Genomic DNA, 18508 nt, shown 5'->3' on the forward strand with positions numbered 1-18508 from the left:
CCCTCAGAATTGCTTCAGGAACAATATACAGGTTTTTAAAAAAGGCCACAGATTCTAAACCCCTTACGAAGAGTTTCTTTCCAGAGATCAATATGGATGTCTGGAGACAAGAGCTCTGGAATTCTTAATATCTAGGGAAGTACGAAAAGCACATAAGTAAGCAAACTTTACTTCGTTTCTGCTTTCTTTAAGAATGAGAAGTGTACATGTTTTTGGAAAAGAGAAAGGGAATATAGAGTACTTGCACTTCCCTCAGTGAGCAAGAATTTACTGAGCAGCTCCTAAAACATGCGCTCTGTTAGGGACTCAGTTCTGAGCTGTAAAATCTGCAGCTCAATCTTTGAAAACTTTAAATATTCCCCTGGTCGGAAATCATGTCACCATTTTATTCCACTCACAATCTTCCAGAGAAACATTCATAAGTCATCTTTCATCAGATTTAATTACTGGGTAAATAGAAGTGTTTTCCTGAAATTAAGACTACATCAGTGATTAAGTGTGTTCTGTTTCAACCTTCTTAAAATGCTAAAAATAAGTCGGAACATAATTTTTAAATGTTATGATTTATAAAGTGCCAATTTCAGAAATATTAAAATTGGAAAGAAAATCTTTCCTATAGTTAATAAAATATGGCATTGTGATCTAAATCAATATATAGAGTACTGACTAGATATGTAATTTTTTTTTTTTTTTTTTACTGAGCCTGCATTAAACTTTTAAATGTTCTCATGCAACAAAACTGCAAATGTTCCAAAGGAACAGCTAGTGGGTGAGCACCAGCTACAACATTTGAAGCAAATAATTCCATTTCCCTGTTGTGCATTCGTGTGTAACGTATAGGTGTAGAATTCAGAAGTCAAACCTCTACAGTTAATTATAGTTATTTTACTTCTATGAGACAAGAAGAGTGAGATGAGACTCATAACATGAATCTTATTCATGATTATTACTCAGCAAGGACACCTTTTTTTTTTCTTTTTCATCATCAGTCCTTGTTTTTTCTTCTCAATATGAAAAACAAGATAAAGCAAACACATACCCATGTGACCTCCCTTCCGTACTCCTGTTCTTTGCCCACCTCTCCCCACACTGACTCGAATTTTCACAGTAGGGACATCTTGACAAGGCTTCTGGTGTGTAAGTTCAGGGTCAAGGTGAAGAATTAGATAGCTCATTATCAGAGACCCTCCCTGCCGGACCTATAGCAAACAGCGAGCTCCTGCCACTGTCTCTCACACTGCTTGCTCTTACTCCCAAGGCGCCGGCCACTGCTGCACATACTACACTCACTTAACTGCCACGCTCCTCCCTGCTGAGTGGATGCTGCCTGCGGACAGCGCCTCACTCACTGCTGGGTCCCAGCGCCGAGCAAATACTGGTGCTCAGTAAACACTTGTGAACTGCTGAAGAAAGGCTCAAAATTTAGGAGAATTAATGACGATCTGAGTAAGAATGACTCTGAGAAAAGGCAATTCCTTTGGCCCAAAGGCTAGGATGAGTAAAAGGAAGGTCTGAGCCACCAGCACACTCGGGGAGCGGACGGCTGCAGACACAGGCCGTGTCTCCCATCCACGGCCGGGGGCCTGGCCAACAGAAGGCCCCCAGGGAGCCCGGATGGGGCCAGTGAGTAGCGGGGTCAACACAGGCCTGAATGCGCACGCGGCGCCGTTTCGCAGGTACCTCTTTCGGTTTTCAGCCTGTCAAGGATTTCCGCTTTGTCGGTCAGGTCGGACTTTAAGGCCGCCTCGAGCTGCGCAATCTGTACTTTCAGCTGCTGCTCCTTCACCTTCCATTGCTCCTCCTGGGCAGCACCGAAGGCACTGCAAGACACAGGACACGCGAGGCAGCTCAGAAAGCAGCCGCGACCGGAAATACGGGAGAAAAGCGTTTAGTGGCACAGGGACCACTGTCATCATGTCTCAGGAATTAAGTAAACATGTGCCGGTCTGCTGCTGGTGAGACCCAGGCGCCTTCCTCAGGCTGCGGTTAGGGAACATGAAAGGGTTTGTGGGATGAGCAAAGGAACTGGCCTTAATTTAGAACTCTCAAGTCAGAGGAGTTGGCAGCGAGCGGCTTTTGTGGGACCAGGGCAGGAATGCCGATACTGTACGTGCTCCAGAGGAATCCGCATGGCCAGACCTCAGCCTCGCCGTCGGACCGGGCCCTGCTCCCCGCCACAAACCCTCTTCCTACAGGGAATCTAGAATCTGGAACATTTAACGAGCCTGTGATAATGACAGTCACAAAATACTGGCTGTAAAGTGATAGCACAGTGAACCGCAAGGCAGCGGTTCTGATGGTAAGTAGTGATAAGGCAGTTTTTGTCCTAAAAAAACAAAAAGCAATGGGCTGAAGAACAAGTCTTGCTTGTAACACATGATTGGGGTGAAAACCCAGAAGCACAGCCCGATAAGAATGACAAAGGTGGAATGATTGTCCCTCAAGGAAAGTGCAGCAGTTTCATCTGTTGTTAAAATCTACCAAGGACCAGGGTTGGAAGAACTGGCTGCAATATAACTAAATGGTAAACAGAAGGCATACACTACACATTCGTTTAGGCCAGCGGTTCCCAAATGCTACTCATGCTAGACCAGCTCCACACAGAACACTTGGAGAGATTTAGAGATGAAGATCCCAGGGCCCAGGAATTCCTACTTTCACAAAGCGCCCAGGTGACGGCCAGGTTTGGAAAAACCCATCTTGATCTGTATTTCAGCAGAAAACTATTATCTGTGAAGCTTGATATGACTGAATAATTATCAGCAGCTTTGACCTTTCTACTTACTTGAAATCCAGTAAATGAAACAAAAATTTATAAAATCTGCTTTTGTACTGACGATGAAGAAAATGAAAGCTGTTACTGAAAATTGCCCTTAATGTTGCTCCCAGCTATAGCCTTGAGGTTTTTGTACCAAAAGAGATACTTTTCTGGGAGGCATAGCTTTCAAAGGAAAAACTGTGCATTCACTTTACATTTTGAATGCTTTTACTGCATTTAAACTAACATGACCTTAGAAATGAATGGAATTCTAGAAGTTTTTCTAAATAGGACATCTGTTTCATCTAGCAGTGTTCTCCTTTCACATATGGAACCTGAAAAAACAACAACGCATGGATCTGATATACCAATATTTTTAATTAATTTTAAAAAGATACAATTACCCAGACTTAAATGAAATCCAAGCACAATATGTACTTTACCTATTAATGTAAAGAATATTCCTTTACATTTTCATTTTTAAATAAAGAACAAATATGATTTCTTTGTCTGGTGTAATTATATATCTCAAATGCATACATATATATATACATGCATGTCAGTGTGTGTGTGTGTGTGTGTGTGTGTGTGTGTTTATTAAAAACATGTACTACTCGGAAAAAAATTAGCATGATGAAATAGGCACAAGTATACATTATATCAGATGCCAAAAATTAGAAACAGTAGTGTTCCAATAGCATTAGTACCAGCAAAGAGATCACCAACAGTTAATCTGGCAGAAACATCAGAAGCTGTGTGTGTTTAAATTAAGAACAATTTAGCAGCCTGGTTTTTCCAAACCCACAAAATACTAGTGTAAATCAGCGTAAGTCAATCTGAATTTAGTCCACTGCTATCTTCCCTCTAAATTTAGGATTACATTCCACTGGAGTTTCATGAGGGATTCCTTTTGAATTTACTGTATTCCTCTGCGCTCGGAGCCATCTGTGCAGCTATAAATGGTGAGCCACATCTGGCTCCATTTTCTCGCTGAAGGCTGTGTACATGATTAGATCTGCATATGAGCGCAGCCTTTGCGAGCCTTTTACTCATGAAAATGTCTTTGTACATTGCCTACAGTGACAGCTGAGGGGATTCACAGTTGGTCGTGGTGCACATTTCACTGTTACATTGCGTTGCAGGAGTGACAGAGTGTCAACCTGCAGTGCAATGCCCACTGGAGCTTTGGGTCAGCACAGCAGAAACACACACCCTGACCAACCACAGGGCCGGATGGAAACAGAGCTGAGCAGTTCATCTCCACCCTAGGATTGTGGTTCTTGGAGGAAAATTCCACTTATTCCAATCTCCCAGGGCCTCCTAAGGAGACGGAAGTCTAAGCTCTACATCACCCCGAAAGAAGCCCACAGGTACTGTAGTTGGGGCCTCCTGGAATTAAATCCATATCTACATCAGGGATATTTCACTTGTTGAAGGAGAAATGATGGCCCAGACGCACTCGGTTTGGTTTCTGGGAGGCGTACAGTGCTCATACATGATCACACGAGCGTTCACGATTCCTGGCAGGCTGCAGGGACAGCTCACTTCACAGAGACGGAGCACAGAGTCGGTGGGGGTCAGCCTTGCTCCTTTAAGTTTTGAATATTAGGTGACCATCACATTGCAAAAACTTGATTCACCCAATTCTTAAAACAGTTAACGTCATCTTCAAAAATTAGACCAACTCTTTTTTAAACTATCGGCATTAGATTAGTCTCTCAGGGAGTTCATACCTTACAATCAGTCACCTTTACAGATTCTCTGGATCTGATCTCAAATGGACTGACTCTGAATTGGATGGTAGTGGGTGCAGAGGTCCCAAAGGGGCAGGGAAACCTATGTCTTCTGTTTTCCAGGTTATTCACATACAGGATTGCTGCAGGGCTCTTGCATTCATTAATCACATCACCCTAAAGCTACGCTAACCTCAAAAATGGGACGCAGCTTTACTATTTTATTGTGTTGAGTTTCTCTTTAACCAAATAAAAAGATGTAATTGCAAAAAATTTATTCTGGATTTTTAAACTGACATTTCTTAAAGCTATGCTTATGTCTTGGCATTGTATCCAAAATGTTTTAACATATTAAAAAAAGGCTCATTCCCAATACTAACATGAGGGTTTTATCTTACCAGATGATTCTCTAATATGTCATCTGTCAAGTAATAAACACATTCAAAATTTCATTTGAAAATGGAAGATGAGAATGCAATCTGCAAATCACATTTTTCTCCTGACAACGGGCCAATTTTGGATAACAAACAAATGCTCCCCTTTTACAAACATGCTATCACTATGACTAACCAAACCGAGAGTGTATGTAGTTTTGGATGAGCGCTAGTTGTTGGCAATGATGAATAACAGTGCCACAAAACACAAGAGCTGTAAAGAATCTTAGGAATGATGCTGATATCTGCAGTTTATGGAGTTTTTGTTGAGTTTTGTAGTTTCTCCGACTTCTGAAAACATATATTTTAAAAAAACTGTATTACAGAATGTTATAGTTCTATTTACTATTATGCGTGTGCTCGCGGGGTTTTGTGCTTAAGTGGCAGGATTATTTTTTTGGACACAATGTTATGACACTCATTACACACATTTACTTCCATGTGCCTGACACAACATTCAAGTGTAAGCAGCATAATGAAGTCTGTTTAACGTAACAGAAAAAAAAATGTAGCTCAACCATAAAACATAAAAGAAAAAAAGACATTCAAAGTTATATTTACACTCTCAGATCATCTTCTAATACGAAAAGTTAAAGTTTCATGGTGATAAAGTAAAATGAGAAAAACATGTCTTTCTCAAAATTCCACTTATGCATTATTCCCATATAAGTTTTTTACTCCAAAAGGTATGTTCAGTAAATCCCCTAATTGGGAAGAAGTAGAGAATGTATAGGTAATGGCCAAATGGCACTTATTTTCTTGTTTGGAGACTATGTTAAAATATTTGAAATGATAAGGTATTGAAGATAAAATCAATACAAAGTTCTGAATCTGACAGTTTTGTTACTCCACGAATGTTTCCCTTTCTCATACACAATTTTCCAATCCAATTAAAATCAGAGCGATAGTGAGGCATGGGGGGGGGGTAGGGGCGGGGCGGGCAGAGAATCAAGTTTTAGAATCAAAAGAACTGGGTTTCAGTCCTGCACCGGCGTCTCAGCAAAGCCCTGTGACTCTGTAATTTCCTCACTTATAAAACGTGAGGATAACATTCTCTCCACCATAGAATATGGTGGCTGTGTGATCTGTATACTGAAACTTGGATTTCTCAAACACACTTGGGTATAAAATATTTGGGTATAAAAAATATAAACCTACATATGGTTTCATAGAGCTGGAAATATGAAACAAGAGGTAGGAGAAATGCTTCCGGTGAAATGAATTAGGGGTCAGGAGAGGGACCAGAACAAACACGAGGCCAGATGACCTGGATGAGGGTTTCAGGCAAATCCCACCAGAGATGCCGGGCCAGGCTGTCCTTGCTGGGGAGCCTCGGCTATTATGTGACTGATGTTTGCACCTGCTCTGTGTAACCCTCACTATAACGGGCCACTGTGCAAAGATAAACACCGCAGTCAGGCAACAGAGATGCTACATACCGTTGGAATGATGCCTAACATTAAGTTGCATTTCTTTTCAAAGTAAAAACTAATAAGAACCTATCACTACACTCCTTAGATAGGATTTGTTTAATTTTAAAAATATACATTTAGTTTACAAAACATAAAACATAGTTAAAAAGTTAAAGATGTATCTGTAGATCATCTATTTTCTGATATTACAAAATATGATCAATAGAAGCAACTGCTGATATCAGCTCTAACATGTATATTTCAATGTATTTAAATTTAATTTCAGGGGGGGGGATGAGGACACATTTGTAATACCTTAACTAATAAAGAATTTAAAATATCAAAAAAAAATTTAATTTCATGTACAGGTGCATTTATAATTTATTAGAATCACATACTAAACACACACACACACACACACACACACACACACACACACCTGTGTCACTTAACTAAACTTAGCTGCAGAGTAGAAATCTGTTTCTAACATTACAAGAGATTTTTTTAAATACCTGAATTAGGAAGCAGATAAACAAAACTGAAACAGTTCTTTCAAATTTATCTTGAGATAGAAATGCTGTGCTACTCTTTGTAAGGCACAGAGACAACTGTAAGTGAACACTTTCTTTTCTTTTTCTTATTATTTTATTTTTCTTTATTGATTAAGGTATTACATATGTGTCCTTAACCCTCACCCCCCCTGGTGTCTGTGTCCATTGGTTAGGCTTATATGCATGCATACAGTCCTTTGGTTGATCTCTCCCCCTTACCCCCACCCTCGCCTACCTTCCCTCTGAGGTTTGCCTCCACCAAGAGGCTCACTCTCAGCTTGCAGGCTGGGTGGCCCATTGGAAGAAGCAGGGGCTTGGAGAGACCTACAGAGGTTCAAGCACAAGCTCTGCTACCTCAGAGCTTTAAGGGCGAGGGCAAGGTCTTAATTCTGTTTTAGTTTCACTGTCTCCAAAATGGGCATTTACAAAGCCTACATTTCCAGGCTGTTGTGGGCAATTTACAATAGTGTAGGTAGAGCGCTTAGCACAGGGCCTACTCGCTTATCGTCTGTGTTCAATAAACAGCAGCAGTTGTTACTGGTAACAAAGCAATCGTTTTCTAAGTTAACACATTGCCACTCAGGTTCAAGGACTTATTACCAATGCCCCCAAAAGCTTACTGACTTTTATAACATATATATTTCTTGCAATCATCTGTAGCTAATTTTTAAATAAATATTAGATGGCCTGATACCCAAGGCTTTGACAGACAAGGTCTCAAGACAAGTGAATGAGAGAACACATGGAATTCTGACTTACCTGTTATAAAGTTTATCGTAGTTTTCCTTTAAAAGTTCCCGTTCCTTTTCCAAGTCATTAATTCTATCTTGCAGCTAAAATGAAAAGAAAATTACACATGAGGAGATTCTCATATAAAACCGCAGGGGGTAGAAACACAGGAGAGGCTGCTAACATGGCTCAGTCTTGATTTCTAAATTGCAGCTGCTAACTAGGCCACTTCTATTGTCTGTATTTAATTTAGAACTGATTTTTTCCCCAGTTGTTAAGTAAACATGAAATTAATATCTCTGTTTTAATTTAGTAGAAACGCATGCACTACTTTATGGCAACCTGTGCCAAAACTCAATAAAGAATGCGTTAAGAGCTTGCTGTTAATCTGGAGAAACACTCTTTTCGTTCCTCCCCAGTGAATCCCATTGTTATATTCACTTTGTATTAATTTCCAATTGGCCCATAAAAAAAGTAAAAGGATTAACTTTTCTTTTGGTTCGTGGTTCACAGAAATGTGTCAATCACTATTGACTCTGAAGACACACTTTCTCATGTCACCTGGAACTTACACAAAGCCAGCAGCACATCTTTTAGATATATGAATGAAAAAATAAAATTGCAGCCCTAGCCAGCTTGGCTCAGTGGATAGAGCGTCGGCCTGCGGACTGAAGGGTCCCAGGTTCAATTCCAGTCAAGGGCACGTGCCCGGGTTGTGGGCTTGATCCCCAGTTGGGGGTGTGCAAGGGGGGGAAAAAATTTCACAAAATTGCTGACGTTGCAAAATACAACACCCTTCTCTTCAGAACCAAATATATTCCTATAACTTTGTTTTGGTTTTGCAAATGACTAATAAGCTTACAACCGAGGAGGCCGAGTTCCACAGGTAACCCGTTTCCAAGCGTTTTCTTTCTCCTCAACGACCTTTAATTCTCACGTAAACAGTGGCTCTCAGCACATGTGCAAGTATGTTTAGGCCCTGACTTGCCATGCCCATGACATGTTAACTACGCTCTGCTGTGCTCACAGTGCCATGCATGTAGTTTAGATTTTTAAATGAATAGAATATTTGAAATGTCTCTATTTTACCTTCCCAAGCTGTCAGTTACAGAGCGGTTTTACGCAGCGGATGCGAGTGCTCTGGAGGCTTACCTCTTCGATCCTTCTCTCGGAAATCGTCACGGAGTGCAACTGTTTCTCCAGACGGCTGCACTTCACACGCTGCTCTTTAAGCTGCTGGTTCAGCTCATCTCCATTCGCCATCAAGGCATCGTGGCTGATCCGGAGAGATTTTTGCTTCTAAAAACCAGAAGGAAACTTTTAAAAAGTATTTTTGGACTATGATTTGAATAAGTGATTACAATTCTACAAATAAATTTACTCCTGAAGCTCATGTTACACTTCAAAAAAAGCAGAGTATCACCCCCTTGTCCCTGGGGACATGTTCCAAGACCCCCAGTGAATGCCTGAAACTGGGACAATAAACTGCAATAAAAGTTATGTGACTATGCTCTCTCTCTCTCTGATAACCAAGATGGCGCTTCAGTGACTAACAGGCAGGTGACATACACAGGGTAGGTTTGCTAGACAAAGGGATGATCCATGTCCCAGGCAGGGCAGAGCTCGAGGGCCCAAGATTTCATCACACGACTCAGAACGGTATGCAACTCAAAACGTATGAATTATTTCTGGGATTGTCCATTTAATATTTCTGGACTGCAGTTCACCATGGATAACGGAAACCGCGGGAAGCAAAGCCGCAGATCAGGGAGGACTACAAGACTGCTTCCTGTGAATTCTGCCCATCTGGAATGTTGGGAGTTAATTAATCCCAGAACCTAGGTTAATGATGCAGCGCAATACATCCCTCCGATGGCACTTTCCTGGGGGCCACAGTCTTTATTAAAACGATTATGGGGATGAATAGTCCCAAGTACTGTCAACCTAAATAGTTAAAGTTTAAATAAACACACTGATAGTTGACTTGATGGGTACTCAAATATTCTTCTGATAATGGTAGTGACAAAACAAAGCAAAACACCACATCAAAGAGAGACTTCATAAAACCTGACTATTGGACTATTCATAACTTTGGTCTATCATGGTATATCATAAATGCTTAGAATTGAAGATATATGCAGACACCTGTAAACCTTCAGTGCTATGTGCCACGTAAATGCAGATAAAAGGAGTTAAAAATAATTTTTCTTGGCATGAGATTATTTATGATAAATGTACTTGTTATTTTAAGATGACACAGATATTTATAAAAAGTCCAACCAGTTGGTTATTCCTTTAGGTATTAAGTTATAATAACACATAATATATAGAGTGAAATTACATAAAATTGGGAATAAAAATAGTAATCTTTTAAAATTACGTTTTAGTATTATGACTATTCTACTTAAAAATATACACCTTGAGCACTATTTTTGGAGCTTTGTGCATATGTATCACCATAATAAAATAACTGATCACAGTACCTCTTGAAGCTGAATAAATTTTCCTTCCATTACTGAAAGAGCATTGCTTTTCTCCACCAGCTGCTTATGAAGCTTAATCATCTCTACATTGTCCCGAATGTTTGACCTTCAAGGATGCGTTTAAGAAAAAGAGAGACAGCGAAAAAATTCAAGGCAAGAGAAAAAACAATCTGTGACGCAATCACAATGTTCCGTGGGATGTTCCCTGGGAGAAACGTACACACTTGCAGACCCGTCCCCAAGGTTCTCCGTGTGTCACGCACCCAGGATTAGGTTTATTATTTAAAACCAACCAATCATCATTTCTGAACTTTATAAACTCACAGACTCTCAGAAGGTGGAGGAAGCCCCAGCTGTGATGACTTCTGTCACCTACACCACGACAGATAACGTGGATTGAAGGGCATTTTACAGTGTCTGACGACGGTGCTAAAGGACACCAGTGTTAGCACAGAAATGGTTCCACCAGCCTTGAGGCTTATCCTCCCACTTCCCCCAAATGAAAAACGTGCGTACAGCACCCATCTTCCCACACGCCCTCCAACAAATGGTATCATAAGATTACAATTGATTGGAGTTTCCTCCTGGAGTTTGAACTTTTCAAACTATTTCCAAAAAAAGTGACTTAGCGTTTTATACTAATAATGCCTAACGCTGGCATTTAAATACGTTGCAGATGTGCCGTTCGCTGTGAGAGATCATTTAACGTCCACAGGGTATGTAGAAATTCTATATGTGCCAGACTAGTTTGTATTTTTCCTGCCGAGATTAAAGCAAATGTAGAATTTAACAGGAAGATCTTATTAAAGGTTAATCATAGATCTCAATGAATACCTGTTTCAAAAGGCATTTCTTTTCCTGACAGAGAAAGGTTCCTTAATTTAATGCATTTTATATTCAAAAGTTTAAGAATTGTGAAGCTGGGTTTTACACTTCATTTTTAAAGGAAAATAAACGTTAAAAGTTTCAATTCAGAAAACGTTTTCAGTATTTAGAGTAAGTAATTTTGCTTCCAGAACTTATCTAGTGTACACATATTGGAAAAATTGTCACAACGCCCTACTGGAACCAGAGACTGGACTACAAAGCTCACACATCTGTAAACCAGCTGAGGACTTGAAATACTTAATTTTCCTCTTTGATATTTGAAAGTTCATTGCATTTTGGCATTGGACAGTCAGTTGTCCTCACACAGAAGATAAACAAGTCCAAGAGGCTGGCTCTTGCTCAGGGTACAGTCTTAACACAATGTTAAATCGTTACGTGTCTAAACATGTTATCTAGTAGTTCTGAGCACACACTCAACAGTGCCTTCATTACTCTTCCCTTGGGCATTATCTTCACTCTCAAAAGAGATAATATTAAAACATTAAATATGGAGAAAAAATATATTTTGTTAGAAAAATTCACATTTTTTCATATTTAGAAGTCAAAATAAGATTTATCTTTTTCCCCCCAAAATTACTTGGTTTGACCACTCAACAGTGAGTGCCATGTACTGATATGGGAGAACAGAATACTATTCAAATCTTTCCCTATGTTTTCAGTTGTCCCTGATACGTCATTTTTCTTAGTTTTGAGTATGATAATATTTTCAAGAAGATATGCAGGTTGGGGGAAAAGTAGGTTTACACTTGTTTGTATAGAAAATAATACAGTAATTAATAAATTGTAATACAAGAATAAACTCTGTGTTTTGTGTACTCAAAACTATATACTTTTGCTACAACCTGTGTATGTCAAATACCTATATCATAAGAGGCCTGTGGTCATCAGGCCGTAACGGCAGAATGACCAAACAGCTGGCGAGGCGGGGCTCGTGTGGGGCTGGCAGGGTTTGTGTGGGGCTGGCAGGGCTCGTGTGGGGCTGGCGGGGTTTGTGCGGGGCTGGCGGGGTTTGTGTGGGGCTGGCGGGGCTCGTGTGGGGCTGGCGGGGCTCGTGTGGCGGAGGCAGGGCCCACGGTGCGTGCCAGGTGGGTCTGGGACTCGCGTGATTTCACGCGCTGGGCCTCTAGTATTTAAATAATAACGATTGCTTCATGATGTTAATAAAGAATTAAACCCCAATAACCCATTAAGGCACACAGGACCATAGAAATCACAGGTTAATGTTGAATTTTCTTTGTATGGCAAAGGCCTGTAAGTATAGCCAGAACTTTCAGTGGCTTAATTGGTGGTTTCTCGAATATTTCCCTCAACTCTTTGGAGTTTAGACTTTTCAAAGTATTGCCAAAAGGGACTTAGTATTTTCTGCTAATAATGCCCAACAAGTGGGCACCAATGACAACATGAGTAGCAGTTCCCGCCCAGCAACAATACGCGGTGCTTTAGATAAAAGCCAGCTCGCCAGGAAGGACCCTGATCTGAGCACCTGCCAGTGGTGAACAATGACTTTTAAGTGTGAGTTTGAGGGCTGTCGACATAACAGTTGTTGTGACTGGATGTTCTGAGGGCTAACAGTGAGAAGGACGACTCCCTGACTCGCTGAGTCAATGATATAATAAATAAAAGATGAAATCAACCATTTAATTAATGTTGCCTGGCCTTAAGAAGGTGGACAGTGAAAAATAATCTCAAACCTGATAATCAACTCAACGCTCTTACACAGATGAAATATGGTAAAAAAATAAGGGTGGGCGCTGACTGGCGTGGCTCAGTGGTTGCAGTGTCAGCCCATGCATGGGAGGGTCTCCGGTTTGATTCCCGGTCAAGGGCATGTACCTGGGTTGCAGGTTCGATCCCAGGCTCTGGTTGGGCATGTGCGGGAGGTGGCCAAGCAGTGTGTCTCTCACACCGATGTCTCTCTCTCTCTCCTCTCTTTCTCTTTCTCTTCTCCTACCCCCTCCTTTGTATTTTCTCTAAAAATCAATGGAAGAAATATCCTCAGGTGAGGAGTAACAACAACAAAAAGAAGCGAGAGAGGGGAGGTGGCAGGCCAGGTCGCAGAAAGCTGATGCACAAGGAATGCGAACCAGCCATTGGTAAGGGCGGTCCTAGGCCTCTGCGCGGGAGCCAGGCCCCAGGCCGGTGCCTCTGCAGAGCGGAGACCTCCCCCGCTGCATGCCCTGGGGTGGGAGCATCAGGTCTTCAGGATGCTGACATTATAACGCAGCGGTTCTCAACCTGTGGGTCGCGACCCCTTTGGGAGTCAAACGACCCTTTCACAGGGGTCGCCTAAGACCATCGGAAAACACATACATAATTACATATTGTTTTTGTGATTAATCACTGTGCTTTATGTTCAATTTGTCACAATGAAAATACATCCTGCATATCAGATATTTACACGACGATTCATCACAGTAGCAAAATGACAGTTATGAAGTAGCCACGAAAATAATTTGATGGTTGGGGTCACCACAACATGAGGAACTGTATGAAAGGGCCGCGGATTAGGAAGGTTGAGAACCACTGCTCTGACGGGAGGAACAGTGCACAGTAAAAACAGCCGGCTGAACTCTGACAGCCCTGCACCGGCTCATACATGCTGCCTTACACACGGTGAAACAGATAGCAAGCATGTCAATTAAATTCTCTGTAAAAATAAACTTCTCAACAAACAGTTTCAACTCCCACTCTGAACAACTAAGTTGGAAAAATACAGGTTCGTTTCTCTTTCTTTTGAACAGACACGTTATTTAGAACGATGATAAAATCTTCTAAAACTATGAAGAGAGTTGTTGGCCCATCTCTAGATTGAAAACAAACTGAAATAAATTAGATTTTATGTTGAAAAAAGTAACACAGCTCAACAACCTATGTGCCAAGTTTCGCTCCTAATTTGAAACAGTCGAGCAATAAACTCTGCAAAGGAACCTCTGATGGAAGCCCCGAGAACACTTGCCTGCAGCCCTGCTACCGGTGCCACAATCAATCCAGAGACCAGAGCTCGGATTCGAGGGGGAGGAGAAACTCCACATACTGTCGCTTCTAATATGCCATCTTACGGAGAAAAAAATCCCTGCTCTGCTGAGTTTCTGACACTTCCTCTCCCCGTCCCTCCCTCCTCCCCTCCCCACCCCCACTGACATTCCCTTCTGGCTGCAGTGAGGACAGGGAATGCTTAAAACACGGCGCTTGATTTTTGGAGGTAACAAAGTTATGATCTGGTAGTTACCACCGTTTAGAAGTGAAGGCTCTGGAGCACAGAAGCGAGGCTATGAGAGTCTGGGAAGTGGTGGCCTAAAATCTGTGTGAGAGAGAATAGAGAGGCTCTTTTTTGAGTAACAGTTTCAGGCTAAGTTTGGGGGATAAAGTTGAAAATAACCTTAGGATGAAAAAAACTTTTTTTTTTTTTTAAACACTGGCAGACATTCTGCAAGTGGCTTGCTGAAAGAAACGCAGGTCACTCCCAGCTCCTGTTAGGACCACAGAGAGAACCATCGCTACCCGGGCATCCCTTGTGAATAGGAGTACGGGGGTTGCTAGGAAGTTACGGTTCCACTCTCCCTGCTACTTGAGTTCACAGCGAACAGAAAGCCCTGATGGAAGACTGCCCACAGGCAAACATGTCTGTGCAGGTTTACCCGGATCACATCCTCCTTGTGGCGCTGGGTCACAATGTGAATCAGAACTCGGTCTTTTCTTCCTCGCACACCCACGGAGGATGGACGGGACAGGCACGTAGCCAAACTTTCCTGACCGCGGGGCGCACTCCGAGCGGCTGGCAGGGGCAGCAAGCAGTCAGCCCTGGCTCATCTGTTACAGGGGACTGTTTTGAGGCTCAAGCTTAATGGATTCCAACTAGTAATGGGAATCTGAGAATTAGATCCAATACATCAAAAAGCCCAACGGGAAATGTAGGTTAATTGCCACTTTAGTTGCAAAAGTGAACCAAAGATTTTGTATCGTTTTTATTTCCTGATGGAATTTTACCTAGACAGCGATACAGGTTATTTCACCATTATTAGAAGCAATAGTTGATATGATACAGTCTTTGATGAATTAAAAAAAGAATTAAATTAATACCACCTATTTAGAAAAAAAAATCTGTCATAAACACAAGGTCCCTAGGAGTTAAAGTGGCTGTTGTCTTAAAGGTAGAAGAGACCTCGTACCCAGTTCAGTCTCCATCTCAGGGTTGAGGGGTTACCTGAGGCTACGAGACATAATGAATTCCAGAGTCCCTAAGCGAGGGAGCCAGCGCTCACGTCCAGTTCCGAGAGGAGCCTGCCCCATCTTCTAGGTGCTCCTTCCTGAGGTTCCTGAGGTTGGCTTGCCCTCCACTCTCATGGACGCACGCACGAATACGTGACTATGAATCGTGACAACTTCTGTGGTTTGTATAAAGTGCTGAGAAAATATGTCAAGTTACTATCACCTAAAAGATCTTACATCGTATTAATAATAAAAAACACAGGATAAAAGAAAAAGGAATCTGAGTGATACTTTTCATTGGGCGAATTCTAAAGTATTCAAAATAGTAAGAGCTTGGTGAATGTGTTTTTAAAAAAGTGACAGATCACCGCCCCGTATAATAATAATGTTTGCATGGTTACCCCGGCCCTCGTTACCCTCCCATCCCAGGGCCAGATGTGCCCTCTCAATTAGGGGGTGGGGCAATCAGACCAATCCAAATTGAGGGACATTTTGCAAACAGCTATGAATGGGCTCCAGAAGACTGGGCAACCACTCTAGAAGCCAGGAAACCTAAGACATGACAGTTAAATACAATAGATGAGCCTTGATTGGACACTAGATTAAAAGAAAGCAAAACAAAAAAAAAACACCCACTATTTATTTATAAATCCTCACCTGAGGATATGTTTTTTTATTGCAGCCTAATGGGAATCGAACCCACTACCTTTTGGTGTATGGGATGATGCTCCAACCAACTGAACAACCCAGCCAGGACAAAAAAATAAATAAATAAAACCCCAACAACAAAACACAAAAAACCCAGCTATTTAAACAAAACAGCTATTTAGGACATTCTTGGGCCAACGGGAAGTCTGAAGATGGACTGAGTGTTAGATGATGCTACTCCGTCACTCACTGTTCAGTGCCCGGATGTGACAGCTGCCCTGTAGTTACGTGAAGACACTGAGGAGTGCGCAGAAGGTGAAGTGATACCCGCGCTGGACTCAGGCCTGAGAGGGGTGAGGGGCGGGGGCAGGTTCATGTAGGAGCAGGCAGAGTGCCGGGCAGGCTCATGTAGGAGCAGGCAGAGTGCCGGGCAGGCTGTGTCATTCACAAATATGCAAAGGGGCGAAGGGATGTGAGTCTTCCCACAGCTGTCCTCACAACTTCTCTATAGGTTTGCACTTTTCAGAAAGAAAGAGGGGGAAGAACTTAAGAGGGAAGTCACCCTGTGCCGGTGCCCAGGGGGGGATGGAGCCCAAAGCCACGCTGTGTCTTTGCGGCTCGGCTGCAGAGGCTGCTTCAGGGCCTGAGAGTTTGCTCTCAGCCAAAGGGCAGAGGCAAGCCAGAATGTCTGAGACGTTTATGGGGTAAATTCCCTCCACTGGGACGTTATGGCACTTCCATGATTTTAATTAAGAAGATAAACACCCTCACATGTGCTTGAAAAAGGAACACAGTACGAACTAGTTACACAATCAGTAGGAGTATAAATAGTTTTGGAGTTGAAAAAGTCAATAAAAGGTAAAACCATCCTGATTTTAATGTTCACGTACATGTGCTCACTGGTTACTGCTGTGCATTTAATCTAAGACGGCCTTTTTAATAAGCAGAAAATGTGCATTTTTATATTGTTTAAATTTTAATATGGACTTTTGTTCAAAACAACACAGACATTCAGGCTACTTGTAAATGATACAAGATTTTCTGCTAATGAGGCATTATGTAGAACATATGCAAAAATCACAGCTCAGTCTTCCAAAATAGACCACAGTAACAAGAAAAAACACGATTTTAATAAAAAGGAGCAGCACTGGGCTTTTACTTCAAAGCAATTAAGGGCTTTGGATAACCAAAAGTTTATGTCAAGCCGATGCCAAACCAAACTGGTCTATTAAACCCAGACTGTGAAGAGTTTCTATAATATTCTGTGAGAGGGCTCTTTGCCATGATACCCGCCCGCGCGCTGCAGATTACAGCTATGTTGGGTTCATGTTTGAGAACAAGGAGTCCAACATCCAGATCAGACTTCTAGAATTTCAAATCTGAAATAATGTATCCGTGAAAGACAAGTTCAAATATGTTTTCCATTTTGTAATTTTTCTCTACAGTAAATTATACCAAGTTTTATATTCTCCCCAACATTTTTTTCAACAGTTTTCCATTAGTCTAAAAAAAACCCAACCCCAAACTGCTGTTACACATAAAACTTTGAGCTATGTGTAAACATATAAGAAAAAAAGAAGACCTGAAGCCCCTTATTTGAAGTCATTTCTTTAGTTTTCAACAACTGTATTTCAAGAAACGACATGCCGTTCACTTCAGGTACCTTTCCTATTCTAAGGAAATAATATGTAATTTTCAATTCTATAAAATCAGTGAGGTAGGGTACAAATTGGCTTATCACTTTGGCTTTGGCAAACAAAAGTACCTTTACCTGTAATTCTTATTTTGTCTTACTTATTATTTATTTACTAGAGGCCCAGTGCACGAAATTCATGTATGGGAGGGAGGGTCCCTCAGCCCGGCCTGCATCCTCTTGGAATCTGGGACCCCTCGGGGGATGTCGGGCTTAAACCGGCAGTCGGACATCCCTCTCGCAATCTGAGACACTGCATGCACCAGTGACCATACTTTCCATTTTCCCCATCTTATGGGTGGAAAAACTGAAGCAGAGAGATAGACAGATAGACAGATAGATAGAGAAACATCAATGTGAGAGAAACAATTGGTTGCCTGCTGTATGCGCCCCAACCAGGGATTGAATCTCCAACCTTTTGTGTGTGTGTGTGCGTGTGTGTGTGTGTGTGTGTGTGAGTCCTCACCCAAGGATATTTTTCATTGATTTTTAGAGTGGAAGGAAGGGGGAGAGACAGAGAGAGAAACATCGATGTGAAAGACACATTGATTGGTTGCCTTCCACACACTCCCCCCGACCAGGGCTGGGAATTGAGCCTACAACCGAGGTATGTGTCCTTGACTGGACTTGAACTCAGGATCCTTCAGTCCGAGGGACGATGCTCAAGCAACAGAGCCACACTGGCCAGGGCAGCAGTTCAGTTTTTAAGGTAAACGGATCTTGTACATGTAGGTGTCTCCTGCTGACAATATTTAGAGAAAATGTGTGTACTGTGTGTTACTGTTTCTTGTGCTGATCTAGTCCAGCACGAGTGACTGTGGGATCTCCCTTTCATTTGCTACTGAACACTAGTCTGGACGGTCAGATCCCTTTGGAAGGGGGAAAAGCAAACAGTGTGTGTGGGTGCTACCCCTTGGGAATTTAAGAACTATGACAGAAAGCGAAGCTCTGGGGATGGGCTCCAAGCCTG

The 18508-nt window shown here is 41.9% G+C and overlaps 1 protein-coding gene across 1 annotated transcript in view; it reads right to left on the reverse strand.

The window, feature by feature from the left end:
• RPGRIP1L (RPGRIP1 like) overlaps positions 1-18508 on the reverse strand; it is a 76674-nt gene that overhangs the window by 42182 nt on the left and 15984 nt on the right. The window contains exons 7-10 of the mRNA XM_081108552.1: positions 10101-10206; positions 8770-8916; positions 7648-7721; positions 1681-1820 (exon numbers count right to left, since the gene is read on the reverse strand). Coding sequence (XP_080964678.1) covers positions 1681-1820; positions 7648-7721; positions 8770-8916; positions 10101-10206 — 467 coding nt within the window. The remainder of the gene's footprint in view (positions 1-1680; positions 1821-7647; positions 7722-8769; positions 8917-10100; positions 10207-18508) is intronic.

Source organism: Myotis nattereri (genome assembly GCF_964212035.1).
Source record: "Myotis nattereri genome assembly, chromosome: 15".
Taxonomy (NCBI): Eukaryota; Metazoa; Chordata; class Mammalia; order Chiroptera; family Vespertilionidae; genus Myotis; species Myotis nattereri.